Source organism: Perca fluviatilis, chromosome 5 (genome assembly GCF_010015445.1).
Source record: "Perca fluviatilis chromosome 5, GENO_Pfluv_1.0, whole genome shotgun sequence".
In the NCBI taxonomy this organism is placed as follows: domain Eukaryota; kingdom Metazoa; phylum Chordata; class Actinopteri; order Perciformes; family Percidae; genus Perca; species Perca fluviatilis.
Window position 1 is genome coordinate 9,338,480 of NC_053116.1, and position 18,010 is coordinate 9,356,489.

Below are 18,010 nucleotides of genomic sequence, written 5' to 3' on the forward strand. Positions count from 1 at the left end.
GTGCTACCAGTGTCCTCGGGAGCAAGAGTTAGTGGTCTGGTGTAAAATAAAAAATAATCATTGCAAATCAAGCCCTTTTGTTGATTGGCGCTTAGACAAACTGGGCATTGCCCTGGCTAAGTAGAGTATGGAGATGGAGAGCGTATCCCACTGGGCGCAGGAAGCCACAGGTGTACTTTTAATTAGCAGTGCGACATTTCCAGTCGTTTCCAGCAGGCACAGGGGCTCTAAAGGTAAATAACCACATTAGTCAGACACACCTTCTAAACAGAAATGTACTATGATCATACAAAACCACAATGGGTCTCACCCAGTGGTGGAAATATTCATTCAAGTACTGAACTTTAGTACACTTTTGTACTTTAGACTTGAGTATTTACATGTTTTGCTACTTTAAATTTCTACTCCTCAACTTGTGAGAGGGGACATATTGTTTTTTAATTCACTACATTTTTGACAACTATATTTACTTGTTTACTAGTTGAATAATATGCATATTGTATTACATATTATATATATATATATATATATATATATATATATATATATATTTTTACAACAGCAAAAAAAATCACTTATGAACCACTAGACGAGTGTGGTAGTGTCTGTATCTGCAGAGATCCTGCTCTCTGTCTGTATGTTCTTATTTTTCTGACTTTGGGCCCCACGTGGGTGTGTAACCCTCCAGCCAATAACAGCGTTGCAGCCCGTTCTTATTCCCTGGCTTTGTCACGGCGCTCGGCGTCTCATACACACACACACACACACACACACACAGAGACCGGATGAAGCTCTGCATACACGCACAATCCTTTGTTTATTTGTACTTTAGGAACGTAACCGCCATTAAACAATCAGTAAAGAACTTACTAAATACAAACTTATAATTATATTGTTCTGATTCACTGCTTTGTTCGGCACTCCCTCTTTGTATTCACTCTCTAGCTCGCTCGGCCACTGGTGCTCTCTCTCTCTCTTTCTCTCTCTCTCTCTCTCTCTCTCTCTCTCTCTAGCTCATTTAGTCGGGGAGGAGGGGCCAACTTTGCATGCTGTGTGTTGTCAAACAGTAATCGATACTCACTACACATTATATCTTTAAGATTTTATATTAAAAAACATCATTGTCATGGGCTTATACTACATTGGCTTGTTTTGTCTTACAAAAGAGTCATGGGTCTAGTTGAGGTCCCTTGTTGCATTGTAGATGTCCATGAGTCATTAGCAGTTCCACCAAAAAGACAACGTAGACCTGACCCCTAGGTTGGAAACAACTGGACTACTTAACAGTAGTAGTAGTTTAAAGCAACTCCAGTTAGACCTGTTGCAACAGTAAAATACCGCATATGCATTGAGGCATCAGTATTACATTTTATAATGTAAAATCGTATAATGTATCAGCCACAGGGGACATTTTTCTACAGAGTAAGTACTTTAAGTGTCTTGCTTCATCTTCTTCTGTAATTTTACTTACTGTAAGTATTTTAATATTGTTGTATTGGTACGTTTACTTAAAGGGTCTTAATAAAAAAAAAAAAGGGTGACTGACATATTGCAGAAGATATTTCATCAGACTTTATCAAAAGTTACTGATTTGAACGTTGTGGTTGCATGCAGAGAAGAGCTGTCATTAGCGTTTCAGAATCCCACCACATCCATACACAAACTTAGTAGTAGTTCTGTGGTGTTTCATCTGCTCTGTGGGTATTTCTTTTAAAGAATGTAATAAAAAAAAAAATCAATACAAGCTACAATCTTGTTGTCAAAAGTATTTTGGATTCCTGGAGAGCCCTTAAAATACTATTGATCATTACAGCATTGTCCTATGGAATCTCAACGCAGCTTGCCCACAAGGATCAAGCTGATTACCAGAGGAAAGTACTCTAAAACCGCAGTACAACCACCTGCTCAAGCTGTCTAACTCCATCTGCCTCACTGTGTAACTGGAAGTAACAAAATGTTGTTAAAGTCGCTGTGGACACAGTAAGAGTTCCAGCTTTGTGCCTGACGCTAATCAACAGTTCTAAGTTTGTTCGTTAATTATTGATCACCTACTTGCGATATGTTTTCGAGGTGGTGTCTGACTGTCTGCTGAGCTGTTGCTATCTTTGTAAAAAAAAAAAGAATTTCGCATGCATACTGGCTCCCAGTGTCATGGAATCAGATGAATAAATAGTGTGGCAGAGAATGAGATATGAGCTGAATAAATAGCACAAATTTAGGCAGGTTTGTGGCGATAAACATGCAAACGTGTGTGTGTGTGTGTGTGTGTGTTTGTGTGTGTGTGTGAGAGAGAGAGAGAGAGAAAGAAGTCCTATTAAAAAAAGTTTTCATATAAGGCCATGGAATCTGAATCCTGAGGTGAAAACACAGTTATCACCTTTGGTCCGATTCTGTTTATTCTTTTAAAAAGCTCTTATTGATTGTCTTTTCAATTGTTTATAGTAAAGGCCAATACAGCTACAGTGGTGTAATGGTACGTAAGTTAATTTACTTAAGTACCGTGCTTATATAAAATATAGGTACTTGAGTATTAGCATTTTGTACTACTTTATACTTCTACTCCACTACAATACAAAGGAAAATCTTGTTCAAATTAGCTTCACCTTGACCAGCTATTACGATTAATGCATCCGTAATAATAATCCAATAACATAATATATAATAGTATTATCTGGATTATGGAAACTTTTACTTTTGATAGTGTAATTACACATTGCTGATACTGAATACTTTTACTTGTAATGGAGTATTTTTGCATCAAACAGTCCTCCATGACCTCCACTGGGTCCCGGTTAAACAGGATGAACTTCAAGATTCTACTCCATAACTACAAAGCCCTCTACAACCTACCTGTACGCATTTTGAGCTATGTCTATGCCGTATACAGCACGGTTTCGGACAGTTGGGTTTCGGAAAAAACAACGGGGTTGAGTTTAGGAAAAGAAGAAAGGGACAGTTGGGTTTAGGAAACGTGACACGCGGGACACGATCCCCGGTCTCCTGGGTGAAAGTCCTGTGTTGTTTGACCCATCCGCCCCCCCGACCATCCTCCCTATGCGGATTTTCAGGCTTTCATACTACTCGCTACGGCGTAAATTGACACGCAATCGCAAGGTAATGTAAGTCAATGGAGGCCAAACGACATTGATGAACACGCTAAAATTCGATTTATGCGTCTTCATAACACGCCAAAATGGCATACGAATTGGCGTGTCATACATACGCCACTTATTGAGATCGGTCTGACTGACCCCCCCCCCCCCATCCAGAAGCCTCCGGTCGGCTGATGCCATAATTGTCCTACATCCACGCTGTGGATGTCCCAACGCATCCGCTCTTTGTGTGTTGCTCTTGGAGTTAACAAGCTACACGCTGAAAATGGCAAGTTATGAAGAAAAGCTGGATCGTGCAACAAGGCAGGCCCGCTTGGTTCTTTCGGGGAGTGATTGTGAAGATTTAAAAAGAATAAGTGTACATGATTTATTCTCTAACTGGGACCTTTTGGGACCGATTGGTGAGATTGCTGTGGACGAAGTACACACAGCGATAAACTGGTAAGAGCAAATGAGGTTTAACCATGTATCCAGCTAATTTAAATAGCTCACCTTACTGTATTGTGTGAACAGTGAACTTCATTTAATATTGTTTGTGGCATTTTCTTTTGCGGGGTGCAAATGTTCCACCAAAACAAGTTCCTTCCCGAGACTATTTAGCAGAGCCACCGTCGCTGCGTCCGGAGCTTAGCACCGCCCAAGACCATTGTGATTGTATGTGCGGTTTAGCCAGATCTTACTCCACAGCGCTGTGGAGATGGCGCTGGCAGTGCGAGACTACTCCCTCCCAAAGCACAGTGCTCCCACACTGTCAGCATTCAAAAAGGCCCTCAAAACCCACCTCTTCAGAGCCCCCGGCCCATGGTTTTATCTGTCTTGCAATTTAACTCGTATTGTCTTTATTCAAATGTTTACTCCTCGTTTTTATTTGTATCCTATGTAAAGCGTCTTTGAGGACAAAAATGACTATATAAATCCAATGTATTATTTCCATTATTATTATGACTAAAGTATTGTTACTTTTACTAAAGAAAAGGATCTGAATACTTCCACCACCACTGTTTAGATGTCACTTTCTTTGCATATCAGTGTTAGGAGAGAGTTTCCCTTGTTCTTCAAATGTCTACATTTTTCTAAAGCTTGCAACCGAAAGATGCATGGCCTCAGGTTGCCTGCAGGCTGTCGTCGCTCAGCTCCTGCTCCTGACACAACCAAAGTTTCCAGGTCAGGGAGGAGCACAAACTCCGAATGCTGGGGTATTCTTTATCAAGACAGGAAATCGCTGTCGTTGTCCCCTCAGATCCCCTATCCATATTTTATGAACATGTGAACTCTAATTATGTCGCCGGTCTGCACACTCTCACTGATTGCATTTAGCAGCCCACCACCACATCTGTATCGCATCACAGTGTCTGTGCCTGTTGGAGCTTTGGAGATGTTCTTCCCTGGCTTGGCTCCTAACACATACAAGCCACGTACACTCAGTTAATCAAAAGTGAAAAGCCATTAGATGAGATATAGAATATGTTCCACTTCACAATACCTCTGCAGATTGCATGGGCAGCTGTGGCACTGCAGGACTGGTCACACACTGCCCCCTGCAGACACATAGGAGGTACATCCTCTGCCCTTACAGTAGCTGTGACATCATAACTGTCTCAACCGTTTTTAAAGATCAAAATGGCAGCAGTTATAGGACCTTCCTTTAAAGACATTCCAGGTCAGCTTGCTTTTAATTGGGCAATTAAAGTCTAATTTGAGTACACCATTAACACTGCTTCTGCAGAGATCCTGGATACTCTTTTTATGTGGAGCTTCCCTTTGCTGGTTTTATTTCACACCAGCCCTTCTAATTTACTGACGGAATAAACTCCTTTATTTGACTTAATCCAGAAGAATGCCTTTTCTTCGCAACGTGAAAATTTCCCTCATTATTTTTCAGGGAAAATCTAATCTCCATCATAAAACGCTGCAAATTATCTATTGCAGCGGGCAATATTCAAAAGCAGTTTCACCTCAACACTCCCAAACACATTGTTGAGCTACTCACTGAAGTTGTGTGCAATCTTCTGGTTGAGCATAATATGCTGCGTGTTGGTCGGCTCAGCCGCGCCAAATGTCCCCGGATCTTTAACGGAAAATTGCTCATATAAGCGCGACATGTCGATTTCAATCCTCCTGCTGCTTTCTTGTACCCAAAATGATTTTGCAATCTGCCAAGAAACAAATTAATTCAGGAGTGAGACAACTCCATTACATGAGGAAATCAATGTCAAAATTACAAAAGCGCAACACTGGGGGAAAGCAATAACTGACAGAGAAAACAAAGAATAATTCCCGGCAGTGATGCAATGCGAGGAATAATGAAGTAAAACCAAGCTGAAACTGACCTTTCAGCGGCTTCCACAATAATATAACACTGCATTTAAACATGAATAATTCCCACTAATGAGACACTTTGTAAGCTGCATAAATGAATGTAAAAATATGGGTAATTTTGTGTCTTCTGATGAATGACATTTTAACTGACAAGTGTTACCTTCTCTGAGGTGACTAGGTCCCAGTGGAAAGCCTTGGTTCGTGGTTTTCCCAAATGCATCGGGAATTTGAAGGCTAAAGGCGGGGGGGGGGGCGGGATGATCGGCGGTGCAGGCGTTTTCACAACCGACGAGCCCGATTCGTGGTTAGGAGTCTCTGGGACTTTGGAAGAGGATGTGAGGGCAGTCTTGGAGGGTGAGGGTTGAGGGGAGGTGGGAGAAGATGAGGCTAAGACACCGGGGGAGGTTGGTGATGGCACGGGAGGCAAAATATCAGGCTTGGTAACAGCAGTGTTCTTCGTGCTGCGAGGTTTAGGAACAGGCTTGATAAAACCGGCCGGGGGATGACTTTGACTCGTGTCACCGGCTGATGAATTGTCTCCACTGCCAGAAGTGGGATTTTCATAATCAACTGGAGGATATTTATTTATGCCACCCAATCCACCGCTTGACTCAAGATCTGTGTCAGTGTCCTCTGTGTCTTCGGCTATGCTGAGATGTTGGGGACTCTTTGTTTCCACAAACATTTGTTCGCCCTTTGACTTCCTCTTCCAGTCTGAGCACAGTTTGTCAATGGCCTGGACCCAAGCATCTCGCTCCCTCTGGACAGCCTCAGGGGGAGATGCTTGATCTGGTACAGGCACCCGGAACCTGCAATAAATCCACAATATTTAACTTCCCTCATTAGCTGACATAACTTTGGCAATTAACCCTCGAGGCCTATATTTATGACATTATTACTCAAACAAGGCTGCATCATAAGTGCAACAATATTATAAAATGTTTTCATTGCATTGCAGAGGAGACTGAAATTACCCACTCTTACAAGGCTGTGAATTAATTAGAAGAGAAACGGCTAATGTGATTGACAGAATCCATTAACCGCTTGCTCGCTGTTCCCACATCTTAATAATCCTCACTTACTGGTACTCATTTTTGTGGGTGATCAGGGTGAAAGTGTCCGAGCTGTGAGGTTTCTGTACGCTGGTGTCGCCGTCTGACAGGTGAATCACGATGGAAACGGGCACCGTGGATGTCACCTCGCCGTCAGCGGGGCCTTGTCCCCTGAAGGGGATCAGTGTTAGCTGACCTAGGTGGAGCTGGACCTCATATCTGGAACAAAAATGGAGAGGGTAATGTATCCCACGACAACAGGACCTGAGCTGTGTCCCAAGAACACACGACATACCGAGTGTTTGTACTGTATACTGACTGTCATATAGACCTATACTGTTTCTGCAGGTTAGCTGTTTTTTTACATTCATTTGCTGAAGGGGGAATCTTTTCTCTCTGGCCACCTTAAATCTCTAAAGCTGTGGTCCAGTACAGCATGACATCATGACTTGGCGTAAACATACACGCCACTTTCTTAAAGCCAAGTGGCGTGTTATCTGTACGCATTTTGAGCTATCCGCGTGTATGTCTACACTGTATACAGCGGACAGCAGTCTGCAACATCACAGCGTAAACGTACACGCCACTTTCAAAAGCCACGTAGCGTGTTATCGCGAGGCTACGGTTGAGTTTAGGAAAAGAAGAACCGGTTGGGATTAGGAAAAGAAGAACTGGGTTGGGTTTAGGAAAAAGAACAAACGTGGAAAGGAAACGTCACATCCGGGACACCATCCCCGCTCTCCTGGGTGAAAGTCCTGTGTTGTTTGACCCATCCGCCCCCCCGACCAACCTCCCTACGCAGATTTTCGCTCTTTCATACTACTCGCTACGGCGTCAATTCACACGCAATCGCAAGGTAATGTAAGTCAGTGGAGGCCAAACAGCATTGATAAGCACGCTAAAAAGTGAGTATGCGTCTTGATAACACGCCAATAATGGCATACGAATTGGCGTGTCATACATACGCCACTTCATGAGATCAATCTGTCCAGTATGCAGTTTTACACGTGTGAAACACATGCAACACAGAGAATTGACTTTTTCAGTGAAGTGTGAGCCTTTTCATGTAGGACTTTTCAATGAGGGGGAAGGAGAAGATGTCATTTTAAGACTTAACTAGTTCAGTTTTTTGTGAATGAATATGTCAGATGTGTCTGGAGAGGGGTTTTGGTTTTTCAGTTCTACAGTGTGAGAATAAAACAAACTCAAAACCTGCTAAGATTCACAGTCCTGATAAAAAAAATAAATAAATAAATGTATTTGTAACAGAGAATGTGGGTGTGAACATGTGGCCATAAATCATTTCTCATCACTAACTTTGCTGCACATTTGTTGTGTATCTGTTTTCTAACAGCAGCTTTACAATAACAAGGACACATCCGTACTTCACCCATCTGAATGATGCCAGGCCACCTCTGTGCAGTAACAAGACACCTTCCCGAAGATTTTGTGACACTTGAGGCTGCTGAAATGTTTCTGCATCGTCCTCTTCAGGATCATTGAATATGTTCCCGTAAATGATCTGATTCACAAGCTGCATCATCTGCTCAAAAAGAGACGATCACCAGTATGAAAAAGTGCCAAGGAAAGCTTCAATAACAACTGGCCACAAAGTAATACATCGTAATACAAGTACAAATAACACGCCGTAAATGACACGCCTAACAGAGTATAATAATTGAATCAATGTTCATCAAATTATTTCTTTTTCTTTGTAACTCGAACGCAGTAACGCAATAAATGTACTGATTTTAACCCAAACCACGATCTTTTTAACTCAATAGTTTTGTTGCCTAAACATAAACAAACTGCTGTTTCACAACGTTAGCTTGTTTGAAACTGCAACTGTTAAAGGGGCGCTATGCAGTTTTGGCCATTTCTTCACTTTTTGCTCGCAGGTTTCTCTATAGAGCTCCCCCTACAGCTCTGGAATTGATATTTGGCAGATCCTATGTTTACTCGTGTCTGACTCCTCGCTCGGTCAGTCTGCCGTTTCCTCTTTCTCTGTTCCTCCGCCAATGCTTTCCTAGCTTTCTGCTTCTTTTTTGCCAGCTCAGCCATGACCATAGTGTGAAAAACTCCATCGCTACCTTGCTAGCCGGTTCCTTAATGGTGCGTATGTGTGCAGTGCCGTGAAGCAATTCGTTACATCGCGAGACCTGATATCACGGCATACTTCCAGACGCTGAGGCCGGCGACTCACCGGCCAAAAGTTGCAAGAGTGGTTTTTCCGCTCGCAGGCGCTAGGGGGGAGCGAGAGGACCACCATTCAACACGAAAAAAGTCATATAACCATTCCAATGACTCCGAAGCTGTTCAGTTAAGGTAAATTAAGCTAAAAAAAACTGCATAGTTCCCCTTCAAGTTTAGAAATGAAAAACATAAAAACGCTAGAGGGTAGGAATAAACAACCTATTTGTATTCGTATGATTTGGAGGACTTGTAGGTAAAGTGGGTCGTCCTTTAATCGCAAGGTTGGTGGTTCGATGTCCGGCTCCGCCTGTCTGCATGTCAAAGTGTTCTTGAGCAAGACACTGAACCCAACGTTGCTCCCAAAAAGTAGGCCACCACCTTGCATGGCAGCTCCAGCTGACAGTTTCCAGCCGCTTCCAGCAGCCTTCAGGCTGAACAGGAAGTGACAAAAACACCGTGGTCCGATTCCGATTTAATAAAATGTTTTCAGACCCATATATCAGCTCCTACACAGTCTCCAGTTGTTTTTATTACGACAGAGTAGCTGTCAAAATGCTCTACATGCGATCTGTTGCTGATTTACCCTGTAGATGATCTGTAATCTGAATGTATTTTAACGATCTGAAACGCAAGTATAAAACGCAAAACGCAAGTAGCTTTGTGGGCGGATCTCGGATCTGTGGGCGCTGTTGCTATTATACCGACGGGATAAATGAGTCTTGCGCCCGACGCAAATCTAAAATGGGTTAGTCTGAAGTAGCTAGGTGTGGTTTGGGCATAACGTGAAAATAACCAATCAGAGGTTCATCGCACATTCCCTTTAAGCGTGCTTGTTCCATGGTGGATTGCTATTATGACGGCGGATTTGCCTGGTGCACGCCAGCGGGAGCTGTCAGGGATGCAGCAAAGTAATAAATGTCTTGTCCAGGTGGCGATGTTGCTGCGGATTCTCGGGCGCATCTCCTCAAGTCTGGAGAGGATTGCTGCAGCCATGGAGCGTGGGCCTCCAAACGCACCACCTGCTCCTGTTGTGCCCCTTCCTCCGACCCCCACTCCATCTCCGTCCACCCGCTCCATCAGGAGCACATCGCGCATTGCCATTCCTGGACCTTCAAGTGTCCAATCCCACCGTAGTTCAACATCATGTTTCCTTAAGTCCTCTAATATTTCCTCATTTATTTCATCAACACATCCATGATTCATGGAAATGTTGTGTAAACACAACAAGCCACAAAGAATAGGACTGTACTGTAGAGTGCCTCCTGACCGATCCAAACACCTGAAGCGCATTTTCAGTAATATTTTCATTGTAATTATGTATGGTTTGCAAAAATGGGAACTGCTCCGTCCGTGTAGATGAGGGAAGTAAGGTGTACAGTGCCTTGCGAAAGTATTCGGCCCCCTTGAACTTTTCGACCTTTTGCCACATTTCAGGCCTCAAACATAAAGATATAAAACTGTAATTTTTTGTGAAGAATCAACAACAAGTGGGACACAATCATGAAGTGGAACGAAATTTATTGGATATTTCAAACCTTTTAAACAAATAAAAAACTGAAATATTGGGCGGCAAAATTATTCAGCCCCTTAAGTTAATACTTTGTAGCGCCACCTTTTGCGCGATTACAGCTGTAAGTCGCTTGGGGTATGTCTCTATCAGTTTTGCACATCGAGAGGCGACATTTTTGCCCATTCCTCCTTGCAAAACAGCTCGAGCTCAGTGAGGTTGGATGGAGAGCGTTTGTGAACAGCAGTTTTCAGTTCTTTCCACAGATTCTCGATTGGATTCAGGTCTGGACTTTGACTTGGCCATTCTAACACCTGGATATGTTTATTTGTGAACCATTCCATTGTAGATTTTGCTTTATGTTTTGGATCATTGTCTTGTTGGAAGACAAATCTCAGTCCCAGTCTCAGGTCTTTTGCAGACTCCATCAGGTTTTCTTCCAGAATGGTCCTGTATTTGGCTCCATCCATCTTCCCATTATTTTAACCATCTTCCCTGTCCCTGCTGAAGAAAAGCAGGCCCAAACCATGATGCTGCCACCACCATGTTTGACAGTGGGGATGGTGTGTTCAGGGTGATGAGCTGTGTTGCTTTTAAGCCAAACATAACGTTTTGCATTGTTGCCAAAAGTTCGATTTTGGTTTCATCTGACCACAGCACCTTCTTCCACATGTTTGGTGTGTCTCCCAGGTGGCTTTTGGCAAACTTTAAACGACACTTTTATGGATATCTTTAAGAAATGGCTTTCTTCTTGCCACTCTTCCATAAAGGCCAGATTTGTGCAGTATACGACTGATTGTTGTCCTATGGACAGAGTCTACCACCTCAGCTGTAGATCTCTGCAGTTCATCCAGAGTGATCAGGCGCCTCTTGGCTGCATCTCTGATCAGTCTTCTCATTGTATGAGCTGAAAGTTTAGAGGGACACCGGGTCTCCGTGATTTGTAGTGGTCCGATACTCCTTCCATTTCAATATTATCGCTTGCACAGTGCTCCTTGGGATGTTTAAAGCTTGGGAAATCTTTTTGTATCCAAATCCGGCTTTAGACTTCTCCACAACAGTATCTCGGACCTGCCTGGTGTGTTCCTTGTTCTTCATGATGCTCTCTGCGCTTTACACGGACCTCTGAGACTATCACAGAGCAGGTGCATTTATACGGAGACTTGATTACACACAGCTGGATTCTATTTATCATCATTAGTCATTTAGGTCAACATTGGATCATTCAGAGATCCTCACTGAACTTCTGGAGAGAGTTTGCTGCACTGAAAGTAAAGGGGCTGAATAATTTTGCACGCCCACTTTTTCAGTTTTTTATTTGTTAAAAAAGTTTGAAATAGCCAATGAATTTCGTTCCACTTCATAATTGGGACCCACTTGTTGTTGATTCTTCACAAAAAATTACAGTTTTATATCTTTATGTTTGAGGCCTGAAATGTGGCAAAAGGTCGAAACGTTCAAGGGGGCCGAATACTTTCGCAAGGCACTGTATGCGCGTTGTGCGCACACTTCATTATGGCCAAGCATGCGCCCCTAAAATAGCATCTGAATAACGCGCTACTGACTTTAGACTAGCGCCACTGACTTTAGACTATGTTTTTCCTGGTCAGTGGCGGAACTGTTTTCTGAAACTGCAAAATAGCATCAGGGAACGTTTGCGCCTGAACACGCCTCCTCTTTTCGCTGAACTGCCCCCTGGAGCGCAAATACATTCCCTAATTTACGTGCGTCTGTGGAGGTAAAAGTCCGCTGTGCGTCAGGTGCAAAATAGGAATGATACATGCGTCAGTGTACAAAGGCAATTGCGCTGGGTGCAAGATTGGGACCTTAGTCTCTCTGACTTCTAAACGTAACTATCAGCCACACAACATGTGGTTTGTACAGAATAAGCCTTTAAATCAGACAAATAGCAGTTAAAATCCCTCCAAATCAGAATGAATAAACAAGTTTATATAAAACGTAATCATGTTGAGTCGATTCTGAACCAAGTTTCCCAGTTATCCCATCCATTCTTCTTTTTGGCGTTTCCCAGCATGCCCTGGGTCCACCTGGGTCTTGCAGTCGGGTGAAAAGCAACTGCGCTGCCTGCGTCTCAAAACTGCAGCCGCCTTGATCTCGTGAGGTTATCGTTGCCCACGCGTGCGTGACGTCGGAGCGAGTCGGGATCAAGTCAGACACAAATCTAACCGGCATGCATTGGGCGGCGATCGATTCTGCGCAGGTCTGGCTCATCTCGAACGAGCCTATTGTCAGTGTAAATTCACCTTGTGTTTGTCCTCCAGCGAAGTGGCCTCCAAATCATAATCATGATGTCCTTTAAAGGAAATGGAGAACCTGGAACCTACTCCATCATCACAACTCTTGACAATGGAAAAGGGAAGTTGTCGCTTTACGATTCCTTTGCTGATGCTGCACAGCATTTTGGTCTTGAAATCAATCTGGGTTGGTCACAATGAGAGAGGTTATATTACATCTACTGTAACACAGTGAAAATGAGCATACTTGATCGTGTGATGCAGTCTTTTCAGCCACGCTAGCAAGCTGATCCACGTTGAAATATCTCAAAAACTGTTTGACGGATCGCCATGAAAGTTTTTACAGAAGTTCATGGTCCCCAGAGATGAAGCATATACTGGTTTTGTTGGTCCTCTGACTTTACCTCTTTACATCAGGGTCACACATTCATGCACCCCTCTGGATGAATTGTAATCACTTTGGAGTAGTTTTTCATATACCATAGTACCTTATCAGGTCAGTTTTAATTTGTCCAATGCTTTGGTTTCTGACCCCAAAACCTGCAAAACTAAAGACATTCCAATCAGCCTCCCATGTGCTTTGGGTTTAGTGCAAATTAGCAAATGTTGTAAACTAAGATGGTGAGCATGGTACACATTAAGCCCCTGACACACTAACCCCACGGCTGACCATCGGCAGAAAAGGCAGTCGGACTGATCAGTCAGAACACACCGAAGCGACGCCGACTTGAGTGCACGTTCTGCGCGTGTGTGAGACGTAATACAAAAAATTAAAACCGGAAATGACAATGCGTCACGTGGGTCTGGCTTCTCCAGCCGATAGTAATGGCGGCTTGTTCGAAATACGGTCTCGTATTTTACGTTATAGTTCACTGAAATGTATTTCTGAAAACATTTTAAGCGAGAAATAGGCCATGCAGTTGCTGAATCTGTCTTCATTTCCGATCGACAGATTTTCGTCAGATTTTGAGAGGCGTTCGTCACTCATCCCGCTTGTTATTTCCGGGTTAGCACTCCACCAATAAGATTGGTGCAGCGAGTCCGACTGCCCGCCCTCTGACCCAGCAAGTCAGGTCGGCCAAAATGAAGGCCGACAGCTCCTCCGAGGGACGACGGCACGGAACACACCGAACAGACTCGAGTCACCGACCTCGCCAGACTGTCCGACAGCCGATTATCGGGTTGGTGTGTCAGGGCCATTATACCTGCTAAACATCATGTTAGCATTGTTGTATTAGCATGCTGAACCGCAAAGCACCGCTGTGCTTAATACAGCTTCCCAGAGAGGCTAGCATGGCAGTTTGATCTTAATGTTTTGGTTTTTTTAAACTCACCTGAAGAACTCGCTTCTGCCACCTGTAGTGGCTGTGCTTGTAGACACTGAAGTTGCACTGTGAGGGTTGATGTTCCTGCATGAACAGCCAAAAATGCTCAAATGTTAGATATGAATACCTACTTGGGAAAACCCCTTTCAGTGAACAATGTAAAAAGGTATTTTTAAGGACAGTAATCTTTTTTTCGTTCAAGTGTTTCCTGCTAAGGCGTAGAACAAAGGCAGCCACATTCCTTCTTCCAGCAAATCAAACTGGCCAACGACGGATTACTTTTAAAACCAATCCAGCAGGCTGAGCAGCTCAATAATGTTAACAAGACAGGTTTACAAGTAGGTCATTCGCAAAGCAATATAGGATGCAAATAATGTCTTTAAACTGATTACATGTCAAAGTGGCAGTGAGTTAACAGAAAAGATTGATGAGCTTTAATGTGAATGTGTTGTGGAGATGGGGAAGGTTGTGAACCAAATGGCGTTTTTCCATTACATGGTACCTGCTCGCCTTTTTTGGTTTTCCATAATGAAAAAAAGTCCCTGGTACCTGCCAACAGGTACTTTTTTTTAGTATCGCCTCCATCGAGGCTCCAAGCGAGCTGAGGCGATACCAAAAGGTGAAGGGAAAACCTGCAGACTACTGATTGGTCTGAGAGAATCGTCACTAATCTCTGCGTCATCAGTACTAGCGACAGACGGGGGGGTGTCCTGAACAAACCCGCCATTTTGAAATAGTTTAGCCAGCGGTGTTTGTTTTTTTTGTGCTGCCTCCAGCTTCTTTTGAAACTAAATTTGTCTTCTGGCTGTGGCAACGGTCACATGCCGAGAATCAAAAACAACACACCTTTGATGTTCTGTGTGAGTGTGTGTCGCGTTAGGTCACAGCAGTTACCTGCGGCGTCGCTATGACGACCAGCCACGCTCGCCTCACGCATGAGGCGGTACTAAATCTGCAATGGAAAATGGAGGACGGGGCACCGCGGCCGAGCTGAGTCGAGCAGGTACCATGTAGTGGGAAAACGCCATAAGTGTCTTTCAGCTCATTGTTTTGGTTTTATGGCCCTCACCTTAACTGATGTGGTTGCTTCTGCGTGCTACCTTCCCAGCACCAAACGCCAAGTCCCCCATTTTCCTCAAAATAGAGTAGAAAACTACGCCATACTCAAACTCAGGCCAACATGATAGCTTTGAGATCACAGCCAACAATCTATTGAGAAATCTTGGTTTGAAATCTTGGTACCTCTTTAGCCAGGTTCTTCTGTTGGACCAGCTGCTCCCTGGCCTGGTTTAGGGCATCCTCGATGGACAGCTCTCCATTCTTCACCTTGTTCATGATGCTCAGCTGCATCTCATTGCTCAACTGAAGGCACAGCAACATTAAATATTGTATTGTAATTGTATTATGTGGAAATTGTTAGGTCACTTTTCTTTCTTTTCATGTTTCATGAGGTTAGCCCTATTGTGAACTAATCATACTGTATGTGAACAATTCTGGTGAATATTTCCCCAAAATATGCATGTTGGTGTGACTAAATCTAGCCCTTTAAAGTGTTGCATTTGGTAAACAAACAAATAACATATGGAGTACTACTACAAAGCCATTTTCAAACATCCTTCAGGGCTTTCATGCTCTTCCATTTAGCTGACGTGCCATATTTTGCTCTAGCAATATTTCACTGCTTTAGTGTTCTTTTAGATAATGCATGATGGGTGATAAGAGACGCGAGATAAGTCCGACTCAGTTCACTGGAATTATAAAGAGGAACCACTGTGTTGCAGTATAATCAACATCTGTAAGATGCGTGCATTACAGGAACCTATTGTCTTCCTTAAATCAGTCATTGTCTGTGACATTTCTGAGTAAATATGTGTTTCGTTGTGGGAAACTACTACTACAGTAGGGAAGTCAGTATAAATTCAGGAAGTAGGAAATGTTTGAGAGACTCTCATAAACCCAAACTTCTCTTGCTGCACAGAGGCTAATGAAAGCGAGAGGGCTGATCTGCAGAAGCATTGGTTTTACACTTACACTTAGTCGTGGTGAATTAGAATTTGACATTTGCTGTTTAAAAGAATGTATCGCTTGATGCTTGCTTCCTTGTCTATGTATATAAACTGAAATATTACCTGTGGCAGGTCCTCAGTGTATCTGTCCATTCTGGATAGATTGTCTTTCTTCTTTGATCCTAAGTTTGGCATCATAGCTGCTCAGATTTCACGGGAAACATCCATGCAACCGCTCAGTCCGTGAAACTAATCCTCTTTTTATAGCAAAGATTTTGTTTTTCCGTCATGCAAGACCCAAACAGAGATCTGCTCCTCTGACTTGTGAAGGCAGTGAGTGCTGTGATTTGTAACACTCTTACTACCACCTCCCTCTTTCAGTTCAGGTTACACTTCAGGTAGTGTCTATTCTGCCACACCCACAGTAACACACAGGGTTTCTCGGCAAACCTTTCCAGTCAGTTTGATCTGCTCCTCACCCTGTTTTACGCAGTAGAGAGGGCTAAGAAACCTGCAGCTCTTTCCCAATGCCCATAATAATACATTAATGCAATTCATATCTCCCATGGATTCCTACTCAGAATGTGTTTTTCTATACTCATGAAATTCAATTCAATTCAATTTTATTTATAGTATCAAATCATAACAAGAGTTATCTCAAGACACTTTACAGATAGAGTAGGTCTAGACCACACTCTATAATTTATGAAGCCCCAACAATTCCAGTAATTCCCCCAAGAGCAAGCATTAAGTGCGACAGTGGCGAAATACGACTTAATAAAAAAAGGTTAACTGCTTCCTCTGTACACAGGACAGAATCTGACTGTAGAAATCACTAAAACTTTCGTGTACAGTTTTTATTTTATTTTATTGCGAGACAAAAGACAAAACACTAACGGAACAACACGAGGAAGCCAAAAACAATGAAGACGTGACAATGAACAAAGCTTTCGTCAGGGAACAGGAGAACAAGGTGATGCTAAGCTTAGTTTATGGTAGCCGTGGTGTTTCCATTGCGAGGTGCGCCAGCCATGAAATGACGTCACCACGTCTTCTGTCGTTTTCGGCGCAAAGGCTCCGCAAGCTGTCGCGGCGAGTGATCATGCACCTTTTGAATTTTAGTTGTCTCACGGTCTTCCCAATTTGGGAATAAAAATATTGGGAAACTTGAGGGGAGGTAAGGCATCCATTCTTCTTTTTGGTATTTCATTAGGATCCACGCTTCCGATAATTAAAGTTCATTTCATTTTCAATATAGCACAATATTTTCAATATATTGCAACCAGTAGGAGTTTGTCTCCAGTTTGTGGAACCCCTTTACCTAGTGCGAGCAGTAAAAGTCTGTTTTCGGTTTGTTTTAGGGTGTGGCATCAAAATATGGCGGCAGCCCCCCATAATGCACTGCACAGTGATGTTGGTTGGGGAGGAGGGGGTTGATGTTTTTATCAGTAATATGGATAACATTGATATCCCTATTTTCTACAATTCATATCAGCAGTCTTATATCAACTTATATAAATGGTTAGTGACACTATCATCACATTTACTACCGACATGCCCGGGGACCTTACCCATACCAACAACAGCGTCGTTTGCCACTTTCATTAATGTACCCAACAGCCAAAACTGTGCAGAACTTTACAGTATGAAAAGTCTACTGACTGAATAAAAAAAAAAAAAAAAAAGGTCAAATAAGTATTTTTTTTTATGTAGGAAGAGAGAAGCCCATCGCTAGGAATGTATTACACTGAATATTTGTTCAAGAAAATTGGAAAATGTGTAGTAAAAAGTGATAAAAAATTTACATTTTACCCCTTCACCCACCCTTCCTCCCCAGCCTCACTCTGTGTTCAGAATATTTTATTAATATATGACAAGCTGAGCAAGTCTAATACAAGACAATGCACACAAAAAGTATAGACACATAAATGTCAGTACTAAAGAAGAAAAAAAAAAACTAAAATTTAGATGGGGAAAAAAATGTCTCCAGGTCCCATTGCTTCTGTATTATTAACACTTCAAAATGCCCCTGCCTCTCACAGGTGGATCTTCTGTGACAGGAATGACCGGGAATAGCATGAAGGTGAAGTCTGATTTCTACTGAAACAGTAGAAATCTGACCTAAATGACCTAAGAACCTGAGATCTGATATGAGGGAAAGTACAAATCCACTGTCATTATGTAAATATTAACCCTTGTGTTGTCTTCCCCGTCAACTTCTTGGTTTTTTGCGTCATAAC

At 42.8% G+C, this 18,010-nt stretch overlaps 1 protein-coding gene and 1 long non-coding RNA gene across 2 annotated transcripts in view; one reads left to right on the forward strand and one right to left on the reverse strand.

The window, feature by feature from the left end:
• The window catches only part of LOC120559475, a 43,761-nt gene extending 37,126 nt beyond the window's left edge, over window positions 1–6,635 (forward strand). Inside the window, exon 6 of the long non-coding RNA XR_005639287.1 lies at window positions 6,541–6,635. This is a non-coding gene — a long non-coding RNA (uncharacterized LOC120559475). The remainder of the gene's footprint in view (window positions 1–6,540) is intronic.
• LOC120559472 (formin-like protein 13) overlaps window positions 1–16,151 on the reverse strand; it is a 41,745-nt gene extending 25,594 nt beyond the window's left edge. Inside the window, exons 1-8 of the mRNA XM_039801180.1 lie at window positions 15,894–16,151; window positions 15,007–15,126; window positions 13,774–13,848; window positions 12,449–12,622; window positions 7,870–8,027; window positions 6,515–6,703; window positions 5,593–6,241; window positions 5,104–5,266 (exon numbers count right to left, since the gene is read on the reverse strand). Coding sequence (XP_039657114.1) covers window positions 5,104–5,266; window positions 5,593–6,241; window positions 6,515–6,703; window positions 7,870–8,027; window positions 12,449–12,622; window positions 13,774–13,848; window positions 15,007–15,126; window positions 15,894–15,968 — 1,603 coding nt within the window. The 5' untranslated portion in view covers window positions 15,969–16,151. The remainder of the gene's footprint in view (window positions 1–5,103; window positions 5,267–5,592; window positions 6,242–6,514; window positions 6,704–7,869; window positions 8,028–12,448; window positions 12,623–13,773; window positions 13,849–15,006; window positions 15,127–15,893) is intronic.
• Window positions 16,152–18,010: the final 1,859 nt, after the last annotated feature.